At 43.6% G+C, this 19,519-nt stretch overlaps 1 protein-coding gene across 2 annotated transcripts in view; it reads right to left on the bottom strand.

Moving 5' to 3' along the window:
- Positions 1 to 19,519, bottom strand: part of PYGL (glycogen phosphorylase L) — a 54,680-nt gene that overhangs the window by 9,327 nt on the left and 25,834 nt on the right. The window contains exons 8-21 of one of the 2 annotated variants that reach the window (XM_067736037.1): positions 17,012 to 17,155; positions 16,415 to 16,507; positions 15,573 to 15,719; positions 15,072 to 15,235; positions 14,483 to 14,597; positions 13,806 to 13,907; positions 13,524 to 13,671; positions 13,363 to 13,421; positions 13,116 to 13,257; positions 11,024 to 11,231; positions 9,610 to 9,744; positions 9,122 to 9,188; positions 5,390 to 5,562; positions 2,601 to 2,638 (exon numbers count right to left, since the gene is read on the bottom strand). In XM_067736037.1, the coding sequence (XP_067592138.1) occupies positions 2,623 to 2,638; positions 5,390 to 5,562; positions 9,122 to 9,188; positions 9,610 to 9,744; positions 11,024 to 11,231; positions 13,116 to 13,257; positions 13,363 to 13,421; positions 13,524 to 13,671; positions 13,806 to 13,907; positions 14,483 to 14,597; positions 15,072 to 15,235; positions 15,573 to 15,719; positions 16,415 to 16,507; positions 17,012 to 17,155 (1,713 nt within the window). In that variant the 3' untranslated portion in view covers positions 2,601 to 2,622. Of the gene's footprint in view, positions 1 to 2,600; positions 2,639 to 5,389; positions 5,563 to 9,121; positions 9,189 to 9,609; positions 9,745 to 11,023; positions 11,232 to 13,115; positions 13,258 to 13,362; positions 13,422 to 13,523; positions 13,672 to 13,805; positions 13,908 to 14,482; positions 14,598 to 15,071; positions 15,236 to 15,572; positions 15,720 to 16,414; positions 16,508 to 17,011; positions 17,156 to 19,519 lie in introns of those variants that run through there. The other variant, XM_067736048.1, reaches the window with a different exon arrangement.

Here is a 19,519-nt window from a genome sequence, read left to right as displayed (position 1 = left end):
AGGAGATTTTTGTCTGTTTAAATAGATAGTGTTCCACTCCCAAAGCTTTGTAACAGCAGATTTCAGGTAACTGGTATTTTAAGAATATTTATCTGGCGGAATTTGAAGCCAGGGAAACCAATTAGGAGCCCCTCGCTGTGGTCTGGGCTGGAGGGGTGGTCTGACCTGTGAGTCTCGAGGGGCACCTCTGGCTGGAGAGGAGTGAGGGATAAGGGGAGTAGACTGACTGGGGCCCGCTTTCTCCTTATGCCTTCGGAATTTGAGATGAATTGCTGAAGGGCTTCTCTTACTGAATTCTCCTCAGAGGAGTCCTGATTCCAGGGGTAGCAGAACCAGAAGACAAAGGAAAGAGAAAACCAAGAAATCTTGCCCTTAGCACGGTAAGAGGAGGGCAAAGGAAGGAAGGGAAAGAGAAGCAGTATTGGGATTTCCAGACTGTCCCCGAACGCGAGTCATTTGCTGTGAGACCACGCAGAAAATGCAGGCCAGACAGACCCTGGGAAACTACGCAGGTTTCTGCAAGCAGCAGGCCCACGTCAAAACTGTGAAGCAGAAGAAGTTTGCCGTTACTGACCTCGACCTGCATATTCTGTACCCATTTCCCTACCAAATTCCCTACCAGGCATGAATTTCCTTTTTATAATCAGGAAAAAAAAATTTTTTTAAAGGTCCTTATATTTAGAAAGTTACTATTCTCTCTATTACTACAGTTCATAGTGGGAGACTACAGCAAATGACATATTATAGCGCTGGGGCAATGACCACTAACTCTTATTTCTCCATACTCATTAAGGAGCAGTGACAAGCAGAAATCTAAAACTTGCTTCTACACTGAACCTGAACATAATTCTTTTCTTTTTAAACTGCGAAGCAGACGTTTGCATTAGCCTACCCATTCTGTACCCACTCCCTTCCCTTGGCAACGTCCCACTTACTACATTGCACCCCCCTCCCTGCTCAGCACCGCAGAGGAATACACATAATATACTTTGTTGGTCTTTTCTCTTTGCAGATCTGTTCCAAGGAATAAACTCTGAATGAAATTCAGTCACACTGAGATGAAAATGACAGATAATAGCTTAAAGTGTACATCAGGGATATTTGCACAGTCGATACATTCCTTCTTTAGCAAATATTTATCAGGTGTCTATTAGGTACCAGGAACTTTTCTAGGTTCTGGGGATACCACAGGGAATAAGAAAGTTGTGGTCTAAGCTCCTATGAAGTCTGTATAGTTGCTGGAGAGGCACACAGAAGACAAGTATGCAATAAGAGGATTTTGAATAGTGAGAAGTGCTGTAGAAGTAATAAAATGATGTGAAAGGAATGACTGGGAGGTGATGGGGGGACAAGGTTCGATGGCTAGTTAGGGGAGGACCTCTTTGAAGAAATATCATCTAAACTGAGACTTGCATGACAAGGAGCCAGTTGTCATGGCAGAATCTGGAGGTCTCGGCTGAGGGAAGAGAAAGGCAAGGGCCCTGCAGTGGGATCAAGGCTGACGTGTTCCAGGAGCAGAAGACAGCAGGGCCTGGGGGTGGAGAGGAGTGGGCTTAGTGATAGGCGACAGAGGCTGTGGCCAGATTCTGTAAGGCCTCCAAGGCCAAGGTGATGCTTGGGTTTAATCCACATGCCTTTGAAGGATGTGAAGCAAAAGAGGGATGTGATGAGAGTTGCACGTTAAAATGATCACTCTGGTTTCCCTGTGGGAACTGGGTTACAGCAGGGCGACGGTGGAACAGGAAGCCACCTGGGACTGTTGGTGTAATCCAAGCAAGAGATGAGGGCTGGGTTAGGCTGGGTGATTAGTGCAAATGGAGAGAACTGAATGGACTTGGGAGTAGTTTAGAGGCAGGGTTAAAAGTTTGAGGAAGGTGCAGTATTGGCTCAGGGTTTATGTCCTTTCCTCATTTTCAGTTGAAATGGATGTTTTTAGGGCATATAAGCTAATTTACCTTTCGACTTAATCAAAATATGGCAAGAGCTGATTTAGCTAGCATTCTTTTTACTGGAATTTTCCATTAATGAGGAAATTCAGTATGTTTAGAATGATAATTGTTATATTTGGAGTCCTATGGTCATTATTAAAACCTAAAATGCCTTTTTTTTTGCGGTACGCGGGCCTCTCACTGCTGTGGCCTCTCCCGTTGCGGACGCACAGGCTCGGTGGCCATGGCTCACGGGCCCAGCCGCTCCGCGGCATGTGGGATCCTCCCGGACCGGGGCACGAACCCGCGTCCCCTGCATTGGCAGGTGGACTCCCAACCACTGCGCCACCAGGGAAGCCCTAAAATGCCTTTTTAAAACATTGCAATATTCAATCATATTCAACAGAGTTTATAATGTTCAAATCCTTTAAAACCAATTATCTCTGTATTGTATACTTTATCAGAATTTCTAACTAATCAGAATATTCTTTTCCCCAACTAAACCACTTAATTATTCTGCAGTTCATTGTAGAAGCAATTTTTAGATTATGCGTATCACTGCTCCTTTATGAGTATGAAGAAATAAGTTAGTGGGGCTATTTGTACTTTAAAAAAAGATAAGTAAAAACCACAAAATGTCTAATGTGATTATCTATGGATGGTGGGATTATGTGTGATTTGTTTCTTCTTTCTTCTATTTTCCAAATTTCCTACAATAACATGAATTACTTTTAAAACATAAAAGTTATATTTCCAAAAAAAAGTTTATTATATTTAGAAACTCACTACTCTCTATATTACTACAGTTCATAGTGGGAAACTATAACAAATGACATAGCTATAGGCCATGTTTCAAGTTTTTTTTCCTTTTTAAAAAATAGATTTACTGGAAACTTCCAGGATTTTTAAGCACGGTTATGGATGCCCTGAGGAAAGACGAACTAGTCTTCCCCAGTGATGAAAAGTAACTTAATGACGTAAAGATGTCCCTTATTACTATATCTATAGGATTCTGGTGGGTAATTATCATGTGACTTATTGAATGGGGAGATGACCAGTCTGAATGAGTAGATGAGAATTCTTAGATGGGCAGTAGGATTTGGGGTAAGGTATCTACAGTATCTACAAATTTTTAGTATTTGGTATTATCCTTATGTCTAATTTAATGACTTTACCGATTCAGTACTTTCTCTGAAGTTATAAAGGGAGTTGTACGTTTAGGGTGTTTCAGGACCCTTTAAAGGTCCTGTATGGTCTAACCTAGCATTCCTTGGAGGAATCTCTGAGTTCTAGGTCTTATTCCCCACGTAACCAAAATCCATACACCATCCAGCCGAATAACCCAACAGCAAGTCCAGTGACTAGAATCTGGCAAGTCAGCCTCTCACAGTTGGAGAGTCTCGAGTGCCTACAAACAGGCAGTCGTTATCAGTATTTTTTCTATTTCAGCACACCTGAGGGATCTAACATCCTCAGGAGTAACAGCGAGTCACTGTGGCAGGGGTGGATGGTATCAGAATTTGGAAGGGGACAGGGAAGTACTATTAGTCATCCTTCATGTCATAGCCTTTTCGAATTACTAGATGGGAAGTTGACCAGGAGGCTAATCAAACCTATTGATCTCATGTCCATCCTGTACATTTATGGGGAAATGTAAACAAATTGCTACAAAGAGTTCTCCTTGGTCCTGTGGTAGTTCTTGTTATTTTTTGGTTTGACTTACTTTGTTTTCGTTTAATTAAAACATTCCAGATATTATGAAATAAGGCAGAATAAGGAAAAGGTGAGGTTCTGCTAATTCTGTACAAATTCAATGTTTTTGTTCCTTATTTTCAAAAATCACATAGGAATAAATTAAATCAAATAAGCTAAGTAAATTGTATGAGTAAACAGAAGAATCTTGCCTGGAGGAAAAAAAAAGTCACTATATGAAGCTTATTATATATGAAGTTGTATTTCCTGGGAGGGATGGAAAGAGCATTCCTTTATTTTGGGCAAACCTCATGTTTTGCTAAAGCCTTAACTTAGAAGAGGAGAAATCTCAATGTATATTTCTTGAACTGAAAGCTTTTCTTCCACTTGTTCCTAGTGTTAAATTCCTGTCGTCTCCCCTTCTTATCATACATGGTGAGGATGACAAAACGGTGCCTTTGGAATTTGGAAAAAAAGGTCAACTAAGTTCAGCGGCTGACAGAAACATACTATACTAATTTCACCATTTTCTCAGCCAGCCAAACTTTGATTAGGGCCTAAAGAAGGGTCTCTGACATTATAAGGGGTTCTCTGCACCCCTGAATTGCTGTGCCGCCTGGTGTATACAATACACTGTTGCCACTGTTCCATGAGCTATGCAGCTTTCAGTTCCTTGGTTGTAGAGGCAACCACTCAGGGATATGCAGGGTGCCCGTATCTCTGACTTAATGGGACTAACTCCTTAAGTTGGCTGTTTCCATACCCTTTTAGGAAAATTAGACTAGGAAAACAACTGCTTCAATGATCAGCCTTTGAGTCCTTGTCTTTCTGCCCCTTGCAGCTCTATGAAATTGCACACAATGCATATAGGAACAAAGAGAGGGTGAAGGTGGTGATCTTTCCTCCTGGCCTCCAACACACCTTCCTGTGTAAAGGCACCACACTGTTAAAAACCGTGAGGTAAGACTTGCTTTGCTAAATGCAATGAGGGCTGCTCTGGTTTACTTAGACCATGAGGTGGGGAACACATGTGAGCTCATCTAAGTCCTTTTCCTGCAGAGGTTTCCTGAGCCAGCAGTGGGCGTGAGGTCTGAGTACAGCGGAGAGTGAAGACTTGGTCCAAACACCACTTGTGGTGTATATTTCTTATGTAAAACTGTACTGGGCTGCTTGGGTGAGCTGAAGTTACTGACATTTCTAGAAGTCACTTGCCATTTTAGTAAGGGAAAGCACGGACGCTGGGCATTATGGAATGTTCTTGTTTAGCTTGTCATAGTCTACTTTGTGGAACATGCCAAAACTTCACTGTGGAGAATCAGAATTTGGTAAAAATTTGATCCCATCTAAAAACGTACAGTTACCAAACGTTCTGGGGATATCTGTGGATAAGGTGGTTTTTGATCTGCACCTAGACAGCAAGCAGTAGCAAGAAAGATGCTCCAATGTAGTTAAATAATTTGTATTTCAGTTTAGTTAATTTAAATGGCATTAAAAAGTTCCAAGCTGTTTTCTAGCTTTCTGAATAGCATTGGGGAAAGTCCTAGCATGCTATTCAATCTGCTATAAAATAGTAAGATTCGGCACTCATGTAGCCTTTGGAAATTAACACTGTATTTTTAGCCCTAATATAGTCATACACTTTCCCTCCCAATTCCCAGAGATACTTAACTAGATTATTATTTAATAAAACAAAACAAAATCAAAGAATGTTGTGAAAATGTTGAAGTCCAGTAAGAAGCTATTTTTTCTCAGGACATTTTACAACTTACTTTCCATTGGCTTTGTCCACCCCACTGCTGGGTTCACTGGACAGGGAAATCTTTAGGTCAGAAGGCTCCATGTTCCAGATGTCCCGGGCATACTCCTTAATTGTTCGGTCACTGGAGAATTTCCCTGAGGCGGCTATGTTTCTGAGTACCATGATGTTCCAGGCCTTTGGATTCTGTAAACAAGAATTATACTTGTTTAATTGAATTAAATTAAATTGACGTGCATCTAAGGCTCAGGGCCTGAGTGCCCAACAAGCTGTATGACAAACATCAGGCCAAGCACATCCAAGTACAATTTATGGGGAAAGTGACAGGAGTAAATTGTAATGAATCATAAATACATTTGTTCCACAGTTGGGAGCTGGACAGGGCAGACTGTGCTTTTCTCCTGTTTTAGATTATATTTCTCTAAAATGAAAAACAAAGTATTTTTCACTCTTACAGAAACCCTAATTGGTAATTTCTGCCATAGTTACAATGTTTTGGCATGTAAGCCTTATTTCCCATGCTTCATTTTGAACGAAGATACCTCACCTCCCTTTAAACTACGGGGGAAAGGAAGAGACTAACGTTCATTGTCTGCTAGATGCCACGTAAGAAATTTATCCCGTGGCTCACAGCCAGAGCTCGAAAAACACTACTGTAGAACATTAGCTACCATGCGGGCAAACAGTCCCATGGGAGACTTTATTCACCGACTTCTCTTTTCCTGTTTTTTCCAGAAGGTAGATACTCCAATAGGTTTACACTGAATCCCAAATCCTCCACTGGGGTTTGAAAACAGGACCAATTAAGGTTTTATCCTAAATAAAAAATATACATCTATATATCTAAATAAAATATATATCGCTCATAATTTTATGTAAAAAGTATAAGAAGCTATTTATTTTTTATTAACATCTTTATTGGAGTATAATTGCTTTACAGTGCTGTGTTAGTTTCTGCTATATAACAAAGTGAATCAGCTGTATGCATATGTATATCCCTATATCCCCTCCCTTTTGGTGGGTCTCCCTCCCACCCTCCTTATCCCACCCCTCTCGGTGGGTCGCAAAGCACCGAGCTGATCTCCCTGTGCTATGCAGCTGAGCATCTACTTAGAGCCTCGTGATTTCGTAAAGAACTCTAAGAAGGAGTTCTATGGAAATGACCAGAATATTATTTGAAAACAACAGCAATGAATTATAAACATTTAAAAGAAAAACTAAAACACAGTCTGAAATTAGTTTATTCAGACTTTGGAAACTTACTAAAATAAGAAGAGAATAAAAGCTTCCTCTCTTCACGTTCTTTATTTAAAGGGATAATGACTAGACTTTCCAACCATGTGGGCCATGTTTTCTACGCTTCAACAATACAATTATTGTTAAGAGTAAAAGCTGCAGTTTGCACTAATGAACAAGGAAGATGGAACAGAATGCTGGCCTTCTAGGTGGGCACCCTTTGGATCGGGGCCACCATTTTAACAGAAGGGACCATTGTGCAAAACCAACATTCACATTTGTGCATGCCCTCACTCATATTTTCCTCTCCTGCTCTGTTTCACTTCTGTTTCTTTTCCTATACAGCTTTTCTACATAACAAGCAAGGGTTGAGATCAAGAGGAAGGAGCTAGAGGGGGCCATTTTCTTTCCTCTGTCTTTGAGTTCTTGGAGGCTGTATGTGGCTGCTCTCTCCAGTGTTCAGGGAGCAGGAAGTGAGCCACTCTGCTTAAACCTAGCACTGCCTCTCCTTGGGAAGTATATAAAACTCTGGTTTATATACACTTTTGGGGGGCTGGATATGCTGTAAAGCAGCACAGGCCTTGAGTGATCCTGTTTTAAAACCCCAAAGGGATATCTGGGATGACTATGGGAACTACCTTGTCACCTGGCTTTGGGAAAGGAATAGAAAGACATGTTAGCGCAGTATGTTTCTGTCGGAAATAGCAACTGATGTGTCCAGAGGGCAGGAGGTGGAGAGTTTATGCGTTCCCACTGGTCTGGTCTATAATGGCTTTCTAGTTGGAGAGCCAAAATGGAGACTGTGTGGGCAAGGACGGCTACCTCAAGAAGCCCAAGCTGGAGTCTTAGCACAGGGCCAGCCTCCTCCTGTATCTGTTCTTCTGTGGTTTCTGCAGTTCCCTACAAGTCTTTCCTATCAGAGATGATCGCCTTTCCATATATTTACTAAATGTACCTAGAGGGCTGGGCTTTTTGGTAAACATGTATGACTTTGCACATGAAGGGCTACTCACGTGGCTCTAGCCCCTTTCTTTCCTTTTTCTCTCTCTCTCCCTTTCCTTCCTTTCCTTTTCTTTTCTTTCTTTCTTTCCTTCTTTCCTCCCTCCCTCTCTCTCTCTCTCTCTCTTTCTTTGTTTCATTCCTTTTTCTTTTTCTTTTTTTTAAATTCCAATGTGAAACCTCCCCTCTTTCTATACATTTATATTCTATTCATATAGCACCACTCCATGGGTAATCCAGGAGAGGAACTTACTTTACAATTTTCAAATACTAGGGGGGTCAGTCCTTTCCCGATAAACGAAGGTTCAGCCTTAGAATCAATTTAGCAGATTTTTCTTTTTCTTTTTTTTTTTTTTTTACATCTTTATTGGAGTATAATTGCTTTACAATGGTGTGTTAGTTTCTGCTTTATAACAAAGTGAATCAGTTATACATATACATATGTTCCCATATCTCTTCCCTCTTGCGTCTCCCCTCCCTCCCACCCTCCCTATCCCACCCCTCCAGGCGGTCACAAAGCACCGAGCTGATCTCCCTGTGCTATGCGGCTGCTTCCCACTAGCTATCTACCTTACGTTTGGTAGTGTATATATGTCCATGCCTCTCTCTCGCTTTGTCACAGCTCACCCTTCCCCCTCCCCATATCCTCAAGTCCATTCTCTGGTAGGTCTGTGTCTTTATTACTGTCTTACCCCTAGGTTCTTCATGACATTTTTTTTTTCTTAAATTCCATATATATGTGTTAGCATACGGTATTTGTCTTTCTCTTTCTGACTTACTTCACTCTGTATGACAGACTCTAGGTCTATCCACCTCATTACGAATAGCTCAATTTCGTTTCTTTTTATGGCTGAGTAATATTCCATTGTATATGTGCCACATCTTCTTTATCCATTCATCCGATGATGGACACCTAGGTTGTTTCCATCTCCGGGCAATTTAGCAGATTTTTCAAATGCTGATGGTGGTCCAACCCGCTACTGGGTCAGAATCTCTTAGAGGGCGGTGGGCATCTGTACTTTGAAAAAACGGCTTGGTGATTCTGATGCACTTCTGGTTAAGGGCCCCAGCCCTACATAGGCTCCTGGAGGGGCCTTGGCTTTGTCCATGCTGGGGCCTCAGTGCCCAGCATGGCCTGCCATGGAGGCACCCAATGCCCCAGTGCCTCTCTGTTGAATAAATGAGTGGGTAAAGTGAGTATTTAATTTCACTTTATACTCTTAGTCTCTAGGATATGCCTGCTGCATGGTGGGTGCTCAATAAATATTGAATTATTTGTGACTTTTTACTTGGATATTAAAAAACCTACAACTGCAACTGAAATGTCAAATGCCAACCTTTGCCTGAATTCGGGGACAGTTAAGTTTTGATCTGAAAAACCTAAAGAGCTGCCTCACTTCCCATTTTTGATTGGTTGGTGGGGCCCTGTTATTTAGATTTAATAAAAAGAAACCAAAATTTTAATGAACCGTAAACTGGTTTCCTTTGTAAGTCTCGGCCATGTACTCACCATGTACAGCTGACTGACTTTTTCTTGACACTTAACGTAGGCTTCATAGTCTGCAAAAACTTTAAACCTTTTTTTGTGATTAGAAGGAAAAGACAAAAAGCTTCATTAATAGATGTGTGCTAAGATTCCATTCAAAATTCTCTTTTGCTTAATGTCGGGCACGGCTGGCTTACCAGTCTGACACTTCTATTCACAAGGGTTTCAACCAGCCCTCAACCTTTCTTCTCACACGTGAGAATGTTATCACACGGATGCATCTGAAAGTTGGGTACACCCGTGGAAGGAGAAAAAGAATACCAAATTTGTGGGTCTTATTCTTAAGTCTTCTCCTTGCATTGTTAGTGGAGAATATCTAATTTTCCTTTCCAAGTCTACGTTAGCTTATCAGATCACAGATCTATGCTAATCTACATGTGTTGCAGTTGGTTTAAGATATTCTCATCCCCTTTCCACGGCCCAAACAGCACCATCTTCTTGTGGGAACTCACCTGTCATGATAAAATAGCATGTTGACTAAGTCTTTGAAGAGGTCAGGCTGCTTGGGAGAAAAGAAGCCCTTGTCAATTTGGTCAATGGCCAGCTTTAGCTCTGGAAGTGCCTCGTAATATTCTTTTGCCTTATACCTGTAGGGTCGGGGCGGGGGATAAGAAAAGGTTCTGTTAATGTTTGTTAATGACACACTGGACGCTACATTAGCTGTGAAAAATGCATTCAGAAATATGGCATTTATAAAGTCATTATAGAGTTCAACAGGGTATAAATAATACTTAACTAGATCCTGACATCTTTTTTCCCAACTAAATTTGATTAGTTCCTTGTAACCAAAGACACTAAGGACAGTAGATAATAAAAATCCTAGTCACAGAGCAATAGTCTAATCCGGTAAAATACAGTAAGATTCATTTCAAAGCAGGCTTTATGGCTCTAAACAAGCGTCGTACAGTTGCTTTTTTTAAAAAAGATTTATTATTTCTTTCTTTCTTTAATTTATTTTTGGCTGCGTCGGCTCTTAGTTGCGGCACGCGGGATCTTTCATTGTGGCCTGTGGGCTTCTCTCTAGTGTGGAGGCGGGTTTTCTCTTCTCCAGCTGTGGTGTGCAGGCTCCAGGGCGCTTGGGCTCTATAGTTGTGGTGCACGGGTTCCAGAGCTCGTGGTCTCTGCGGTTTGCAGCACACGGGCTCAGCAGTTGTGGCGCGTGGGCTTAGTTGCCCCACAGCATGTGGGATCTTAGTCCCCTGACCAGGGATCGAACCCGCATCCCCTGCATTGTAAGGTGGATTCTTTACCACTGGACCACCAGGGAGGTCCCCGACAGTTGCTCTTTGGTCCCACAGATTCCCAAATTTGTTGCTACTGAACAAAAATTTACTTCCAAGGGTTGGGAAGTATATTCGACACCCTCCAGATTTTGTGATTGCTCTGGCTCCTTTGAGCAGCATCTTTCTTTACTTCTTATTTGAATCCAGGTTAATAAACCTATCCAGATAGTAAGTGGAACAAGTACTCTGGGTGCTTCTATACAACCAGGCCTATCATCTACCACATTTTAGTCCATCTCTTTGAGGTCTTAAAGGAACACTCGATGGTTTAAATAACAGGCAAAAAGTTCAACTACACACTGGTTCAGTGTTTTGATCAAAGTAAAGATCACAGATGTGGAGAATAGCTCATGAGGCCAGCTCTGGCTGATAACAAATAGCAACGAGCCCGTGTACCTGTGCCCAAGCTCCGTTCACTTTCACTTGCTGCGTGTAACAAGACTAATCTGTGGTCAGGAGGGTCCCCGGACTCATGGGAGATGTTCTGCTGTCACTCTCATGGGACCTGCCTCAATGGGACACCTGGGTGGGCAGGTACCCTCCTGGGGGGATACCTGCTCAACAAGCAGGAGTGCTCTCTCACCCTTTCTTGTCCAAAGCAGCCACGTCCTCTATTCTCATGCCAAAGATGAACAGGTTCTCTTCCCCGGCTTCCTCGGCCATTTCCACGTTGGCCCCATCCATGGTCCCGATAGTCAGGGCCCCGTTCAGCATGAACTTCATGTTGCCTGTCCCCGAGGCTTCAGTGCCTGCAGTAGAAATCTGCTCCGACAGATCTGTGGCTGGAATGACTGCAAGCAAGGCATTAGTGACAGAATTAGTGATCCTGTCTCTCTGGATCCGCTTGCACGGTACCCAAGCATTCACCTAGCTGGCCTGTTCTAATCATTAACGTAGTATGTGTACATCAAGATAAACATTCAAATGGTGCAGGATGGATCTCACGCTTCCCCTTGACTCTGGCAACCACTTTTGCCCCTTTCTGATGTGCTTCTTGGTGGTTATGGCCACAGTGCTAAGTAACTCTATGCTTACGCTACTCTTCCTTGGTCTATAAACGTTAAAGAGCATCTATTGACTCTCTGCTATAAAAGTCGACACTACTGTGAAATAAAATTCCTATTTTATGGCAAGACAAGAAAAAGTTAAAACATGAAAATTTTTCTCTGCCCTTTGGCCTCCTCTCTCCCTTCTCCTGTGCATTGTGTATCTGCATTAGGCATGGACCAAACCTCCCCATCAGCAGAAATATCTACTCAGCCATAAAGAGCAACGTTCTCCTGGCACCAACAAGACAACTCCTTAAAAGACAACATTCCTTCTTGATCTTGTAAGGGGTCACAATGACCCACCACTTTGTACCTGAAGATCTGGATTCTGTAAACTGTCAACAATACAGCATTTAATGGAGAGCCCCCTGTCTCGAAAAACTTACATAACTGCTTTGACTTCTAATGGGTGGAACAGTTCTTGGAACTTTCTGATCTGCTCTTCCTGGGTTATAATCCTCAGTTTGGCTCAAATAAAATTTTCCATTTCTTTCTTGGATGGGCTGATTAATTTTTTATCAACCTTACACTTCTCTTCTCCCCCTTCTTCCTTTCAGTTTTTGTTATGGTTTTATTTTTATTTCTTCTATATTATAACTTTATAAAATATATCTAAACTTCTCTTTCTCGATCCTTAAAATTCAGAAGCTTCCCTGACCCCTCTTTTGCAATCTGAGGAAACTGGATTGTGCCATTCCTGCCACTCCTTACCACCTTCCTTCCACTTTCACTGCAGGGAAATAAGCCACAGGCAACTGAGGTGTGCCCAGGGCAGACCTTTCAGTCTGATTCACACAGAAGTTCCTGCTGCCTGCAGCATCCCTCCGGTGCCTCCGCTACAAAGCACAGGACCTGCTTTACTTTGAGAGCTTATTTGTGGATTAGACATTTCTTCATTTGCGCCCATAAAAATCTGGCTCTTTTTTTCTTTATGCAGACAGTTCTTAAATTGTAACATTAGAGGACCCAAAAACACCTCAGAAAGAGAAAGGTCCCTTTTCAATTTGGGAAAAGGGCGAACACACAGTTGGCATTTGCATGTGGGTGGTGCTTTGTGATGCAAATAAGAAAAGAAAGGGATGTTGGCTTCTTGCCAGTCTGCCTGTCCCCACATGGGAACTCCACGCCTGTTCTGAGCGCCTGTCTGAGGCACGTCTAAGCCTAGGGCTTTGGCAGCCTGACACCTGCCCTCATTCCCTGCTGCCACATGAACAAATGACAGCCCTTCTTTCCATGGAGTGACCAGAGGAATATCCGGGGATTGGGGCACTGGTGTTCTATTGCAGAACTGGGGCTGGGAACTGAAGATCTTTTTTTCTTTTGTAGAGCACGCTCTGTACTTTACCAAAACCTCAGGGCCACCTCCTCCAACACCCAGCCCTGAGCAGCTGAGAAGAGGAAAATGTGCTTGCAGATGTAACCTCTGATGTGGAGTCTGGGGACAGTCATCTCGGTGTCAGCTGGGTCACCTTAAACATTCTTAGCTTAGGGTCGTATTCTGCCTAAGAGTGACACCTTCTATCCTAAGTCACTGGCTCCCGAGGTCAGCTGCTCCATTTTTCTATAATGTGTAATCCATCCCTAACATGTGCCCTGGCCCCGCATGGTTTGTGAGGACAGCACTACCTTTTTCAGCAAGAGACACTTTGTAGTTCTCCAGGAAGATGAGTTTCAACTTGCTTCCAACCATGGGGTCATTGTTCACCACCTCTGCCACTGAAGTGATCAGCTTTATGATCAGTTTGGCCATGTGATATCCTGGGGCAGCCTTGGGGAAGGGTGTGGACACATGACACAATGCAGGCATGATGAAGTGGAGAAACGGCAAAAGAGACAAGAGCCCCCAAGTACCCAGGGAAGAGAAGCAACTTACTTTGCCACCGATTATAACTGTTCTGGGCACGAATAGCTTCTTCGGGTCTTTCTTAATGCCTGCAAAAGATGGAGAAGGGGATGGAACGGAGGACGGAGGATGGCCAGGGTGGTGAGCGCTCCACCTCTGGGGGCTGGTCGGGGGCTGCAGGGCTGACTCACGGTTGTACATGGTGACCACATGCAGGCAGTTCAGGAGCTGCCGCTTGTACTCATGGATCCTCTTCACCTGCACGTCAAACATGGAGGATGGGTTGATCTTCACTTTGTACTCCTTCTCCAGGAACCGAGAAAACTTCAGCTTGTTCTCCTGTTGAGACAGTGCATGGGGCCAGGGCCCTTTGGACTCAGGAGCATTGGGTGGGTGGTCTGTTTTTAAAGAGTGGGGCATGAACCCTCCAAGCAAGTGCCGCCGGGCAAAGCGTCCACACCGGGAAGCCTCACCTGCTTCACGTTGGAAATCTCCCGGAGGAAGACGTCGTCGCCCAGGAAGCTGTTCAGCTTCGTCAGCTGGTTCAAGTCCTTCACATAGTCCTCCCCGATTTTCTTTCAGTTTAAAGGAAAAGGTGACTCGAATCAGGGAAGGCAGTCAAGCCCACATGAGCAGTTTCTGTCAGTCTGTGGCAAGGGCTCACACGCCCCTAACACTCGCACCCCACAGCACACAGAATGGCTTCATTCACAGGAGATGCTGAAAACGCCGTATGGGAAGAACACTTGCTATACCTTCAGTGGTATTAAGTGTTAAAAACAGGAAATCTACCTAAAAAGGGTGACAAATAACCCAGGTTCTACTAGTTACTATTAGAGGACAAACAAAGGTCCTGTTAGAGGACCTCTGTTATCCTTTTATTAAACAGGGGTACCATCTGTGTGTCATATGAGCACTGTTCACCAGGGCCAGCTGCGTAATGCGTGGGGTCTCTTTTTTCTGAAATCAAGAATTTCAAGCTGGCTACGGCGGAGAACGAAACCAGTGCGGAGCCCTGTGGGGTTGCACAGGCCACTGGCTTGGGGATGAAGCAGGCCCTGCTGCAGACTGGATTTGCAAGTTATAAGCGCACTCTCTGCCTCTTGAATTCTAGTCAGAAACCCCCTTTCCCTCGGCACTTCCCGGTTACCTCTGCTATTAACTCTGCCAGTCCTGGGTTGCAGAGTAACAGCCAGCGCCTTGGAGTGATCCCATTGGTTTTATTCTGAAACTTGTCTGGCTCTAGCTCACTGAAGTCCTTGAATCTGGAGATGGAAGAGACACATCACTAAACGTGGCTGGAACGGCAGGTTCCCGCATGCTGGATGAAGTTCAGGGTTAGAGCTAAGGAGCAGAGTGTAGGCTTAGAAAGGTTAAATAAAAGTGGAGAGAGGGGCTGATAGCAGCTATGGGTGTCATTCTAAACAGAAATCCATTTGCAATTTAAAATAATTACAAGAAAAAATCCAATCTAACCACCTTCATATGACTTCCCGGCACTGACATATATATCAGACTTTTGAGCAGAAGAGTTTTGTTTTTTTTTCTTGTAAGTCTAGAATTAGGACTGTTCAGAGAGGAAGGGCTTTTCCTTTTAGAGAAGGGTTCTTTGTATAGAAGACATTACTTTTAAATATTTCACGGGGCCTCTCCTCATCTCCAACCGCAACCCTGCATTCGCTAGCACCGTTCTATTCCTGAGCAATGTGAGACCCACTGCGACAGGGGTGGAGGCTCACACTTGGTTCTTCACGATGTCTGAGTGAATTTTAGCCACGCCGTTCACAGCATGGGAGCCCACAATGCAGAGATGGGCCATGTTGATCCTTTTGCCTCCTTCCTCTTCTATCAGAGACATCCTTCTCAGGCGGTCGACATCTTTAGGAAACAAGGCGGCAATTTTCTAGGCAAAGGAAGAGAAAGGCCTTACTGGTCACTCAGGTTTCCAGCAACCCTGGGATAACGTCAGTTACTTCCCAACCAAAACCTTTGATGGAGCAAAGGTAAGACTTCACTCCCACAGAGAGGAGTGAAGATGCCTAGGGAGATGCCATCCCTCCAGGTTAGTATTTTCAAAAGGATGTCATTAACAGAGCCCCACCCAGACTTGAGTGCTTTTGATGTATCAATGACTGAAAGATGTTTGGGCCTCAGGTTTGGTAAGAGGGAAGACTGCAGCCACCCTTAACATCTCTAGACCTCCTTCTCAAAAGGGTTATGAATCTGTCAAAGTGACTTACATCTAAATGCTTTTGATTCATCTCGTAAATGATTTGCAAATGTCGAGGAAGCAGCTTTTCCACCAGCTCTACAGGCCAGCGCTCCAGGGCTTCCGGGAGCACTGTATGGTTGGTGTAGGCAAAGGTCTTCTGGGTGATCTCCCATGCCTGCGGGGAGAGGGGGGCTCAGTGCTTGCCTCTGCAGGAAAGGCGGCCTGCAGGTGTGCCCCATCCTGCAGGCCAAACACGTCCTCAACTCCTGCCCGTCAGCAACAGGACAATTCTATCTGCATGTATACAGTTAGACACAATTCCGCTAGGTTCCTGGATGGTCCAGGTAATGGGAACATGTTTTTTTTTGGGGGGGGAGAGGGGGAGGAAAAGCAGTAAATTGTCTGATAAAATTTAGGACAGCATATGCTGATAAATCTTCTGTAGTATCCTAACTTGTCTTTCATTTATTAAACAAACAAAACTTGAGGAATAAAACTTCAGTAATGTTCTGAGAAAGTACCAAGTATGCTTAAAATCGGTGGAGACACCTTCAGTTAGCTGTATTCTGAGGCTAGAGAGTTTAATTTCGAATCCTTTTAGACACAAAAATGGCAAACACAATATAAGCCTTAATAATATAGCCACTGAGCTGTGTCCCATTAGCAATGTGTTTATTTATTTCTTAGTCTTACTCCCTGTAAAGCAGTAAGAGCTGAGACATGTCAGCGCCAGGGCAAAGTTTACCTTTAATTGTTGGAAGTTAGCAACAGTGACTTATTTTGAAAAACTGTGAAAGGCGCTTTGGGCAGAATCTCTTAAGCACAGATATTCTGGCCAGTCAAAGGAAAAAGAAGCCAAAGCATCCGGACCTTGGACCAGGGCAATTTTTCAATGTCCACAAAAATCCTCATCAGCTCAGGGATGGCGAGCGCAGGGTGAGTGTCGTTCAGCTGGATGGCAACCTGCAAGGGGAAAACCGACGTGAAGGTCACCAACGGCCCAGGCCCTTGTTCTCATCCGTGCCTCACACGTGCACCAAACAAAACGTCTGCCCTCTACGGAAGGCTTTAAGTATCCTGTAGCTACTCAGTTTTCTTTTTTAATTGAAGTATAGTTGATTTAAAATATTGTGTTAGTTTCAGGTGTACAGCATAGTGATTCAGTTAATATATAAATATTCTCAGATTGTTTTCCATTATAGGTAAGTAAATTTCCTGTGCTACACAGGAAATCCTTGCTGCTTATCTATTTTATGTATAGCAGTGTGTATCTGTTAATCCCATACTCCTAGTTTGCCTCCCTCCACCCCCTTTGGTAACCACAAGCTTATTTTCTATGTCTGTGAGTCTGTTTCTGATTGGTATATAGACACTCAGATTTTTTTTAGCATGGAGACAGAGGAGTAAATCTGATGGAAGTCCTGATGCCCTCAGTTGTTCCCGCCTGCGTTCGGGCTGAATACTCGCCTGATCTGGGAAGGCATCGAACGCAGTTCCGGCACTCCTGCTGGACCCAAGCTTAGAGGCTTTGAAACGTCGGATGACATCTTGCAAGGTAGCAGCCACCACAAAGTACTCCTGCTTCAGTCTCAGCTCCTTCCCTTCAAAAAACTTCAAGCCAGAGAGACTGAGTGAGAGGGCTCACATTGCTAGGAGTGGCCAGAACATGGGTGGCGTCCCCTACCAGGGGACTTTAAGGCTAAAGCCCATGGGATGTCTGGTGGAAGCTGGCAGGTTGAATGCCAAGCATCAGCCTCCTGAAACTCCACTAAAATGACAGTAAAGGGACTGAAAAAAGGCATGATAAAGGATGAAGGGAATGGAGAGAAGACAACAGCAACAACTTTTCAGAAGCTGAAAAACAGATGGATAAATGGTAAACTGAACCAGAAGACCCAGGAAAGCTGCATCCTGACCTGGTAGTGGAGAAAAGCCAAAGGAACAACCCAGTGTATACACTGAAGCTCCCAAAAGGCCCAAGAAGTGTCAGCATTGGGTGCCTTCAGAAGTAGGGGTGAAGAGGGGGTAAAAGGTTAGTGGGGAGCCTAAGAAGCAGTTGGCCTCAGACCTCCTCTCCAATTCCCTCAACTGGACAATCTCCTTTGCCAACTCAGGCAGAAGCTGGAGGTCTGTTCTCTGGAGATGGTATAACAGGGGTCTCTGGACTGGAGGGCAGCAGGTAAAGTCGGAGGCAGGGGTACCATCCCATACTAAAAATGGGGGAAGAGGCTCAGTGAAAGTTTATGTACTGAATACTGATGCTTTCAGTCTTCATCTCCCAACTGAATTTGAGAACACAGGCAGCCAGTGTTAATTCCACCAGGAGAGAAGCTGCAAGCGTCTTCTCTAGGGAATTCGACCAGCACAGGAGGGAGGACCTAAAGACATGGACATGAGGAACTCCACCAGGAAGCGGCCCCAGCAGGTCACAGGTGAGGGAAACCAAATAGATAAATCCCAAACAAGTGTACAGAGCTCCCCAAAACTTGTTGGTACCTTTCTCTTAAGTTTCAGTGGGCAGCTAAGGACCATTAGACAGCTAAGAAAAACTTCTAAAACATGTTAAAATAATAAAAGCCAACTTAGAGGTAACAGAGATTAGAGAAAAGAATGATTATAAGAATACTACCGGTATCCTCAGATAGATTAGATATTGTATTCAAGGAATACGAATAAGATGCTTCAAGAAAATATCTAGAGCAAAAAAAGATTACGTGGAAATTAAAACATGACAGCCAAAGTGAAAAACCCAATAGGAAGACTGGAAGAGAGAGTTGTGATTGCCCAAAACGTGAGCAGGAAGACAAAGAGATGATAAATAAAAGAAAAAAGGTAAGAAGACTAAAGAACCAGTTGAGGATGTTTAACAATTCCAGACTGTTTCTCAGAGAGCTGTAGTCCTGTGTCCCCAGACTGAAAGGGTACCCAGGCGTGATAAGTGAAAGCAGACTTACATGAAAGCACACCCCCCAAAACTTTTAGTACACTCGGAGAGAGGGGTTTTGGAGAGGGACAGAGGGAGGGGAAGAGGGAGAGGGAGACTAGAAGCTTTCAAAGGGGGAAAAAAGCAGAATTCAAACAAAAGATCAAGAATCCAATTGCACTGTACTTTTCGGCAACACCAACAACTAGGAGATTAAAAAAAAAAAACTTTGAGTCTTCAGTATCCAGGCAAACTCCCAATGAGAGGGAAAAATAAAGACATTTTCCAACATGCAAGGTCTCAAAAAAACCGACCTCACTTGCACCCTTTCCTAGGAAGCCCCAGGCATGTGTACTACCAAAACAAGGGAGCAAACCAAGACGTGGGATCCTGGAAACAAATGATCCCCGAGAGTATATGAGCACAGACGTCCTCAGAACAATGGGAAACGTAGATCCCAGGATGACAGCGGAGCAGCCAACCAGAAGAGATCCAGAAGAGACTTCAAGAAGACTGAGTCAACAGAACACCTAAGGTGTTTGAATATATTGAGAGGAAATTTCTACGACTGGGGTAGAGTGCAGGCTAAATTAGGGAAAAGTACTCAGAAAACCAAGCAAACAAACAAAACAATGATTAACTCCAGGAAAGGAGAACATTTTAAGGAAAGGAAAAATAATCAAGAGACGATGACATGTATTGTGCACAGATCAGCTGTCTGTAGCACTGACAGCGTCATAATAATGTAAACACTAGCTGAAGAGCTAGTGCAAATCACCATGTAATTATGTTGAGAGAGTGGGCATAGAAAACGTGTTTTTGTGGTGGGGGTGGAAGTCTATGGGAGGAAGGGAGCTAAACTCTCATCTTCAGTAGCGGGGAGTCAATATTGTAAAAAGAGGAAATCACGAAGCAGCAGTAACAGCATGTTGTTAGAAATATGGAGGTAAGTATCCAGGAAAGCAATTCAAAGCAAGGGGATGTAGTTGCTTTGGGGAAGTGGGAAATAGGAGACTGATTTTATAGTAAGCCTCAGAGAGCTGCTTTTCTCT

This window comes from Pseudorca crassidens, chromosome 1 (genome assembly GCF_039906515.1).
Source record: "Pseudorca crassidens isolate mPseCra1 chromosome 1, mPseCra1.hap1, whole genome shotgun sequence".
In the NCBI taxonomy this organism is placed as follows: domain Eukaryota; kingdom Metazoa; phylum Chordata; class Mammalia; order Artiodactyla; family Delphinidae; genus Pseudorca; species Pseudorca crassidens.
This window is presented reverse-complemented; position numbering and strand designations above follow the sequence as displayed.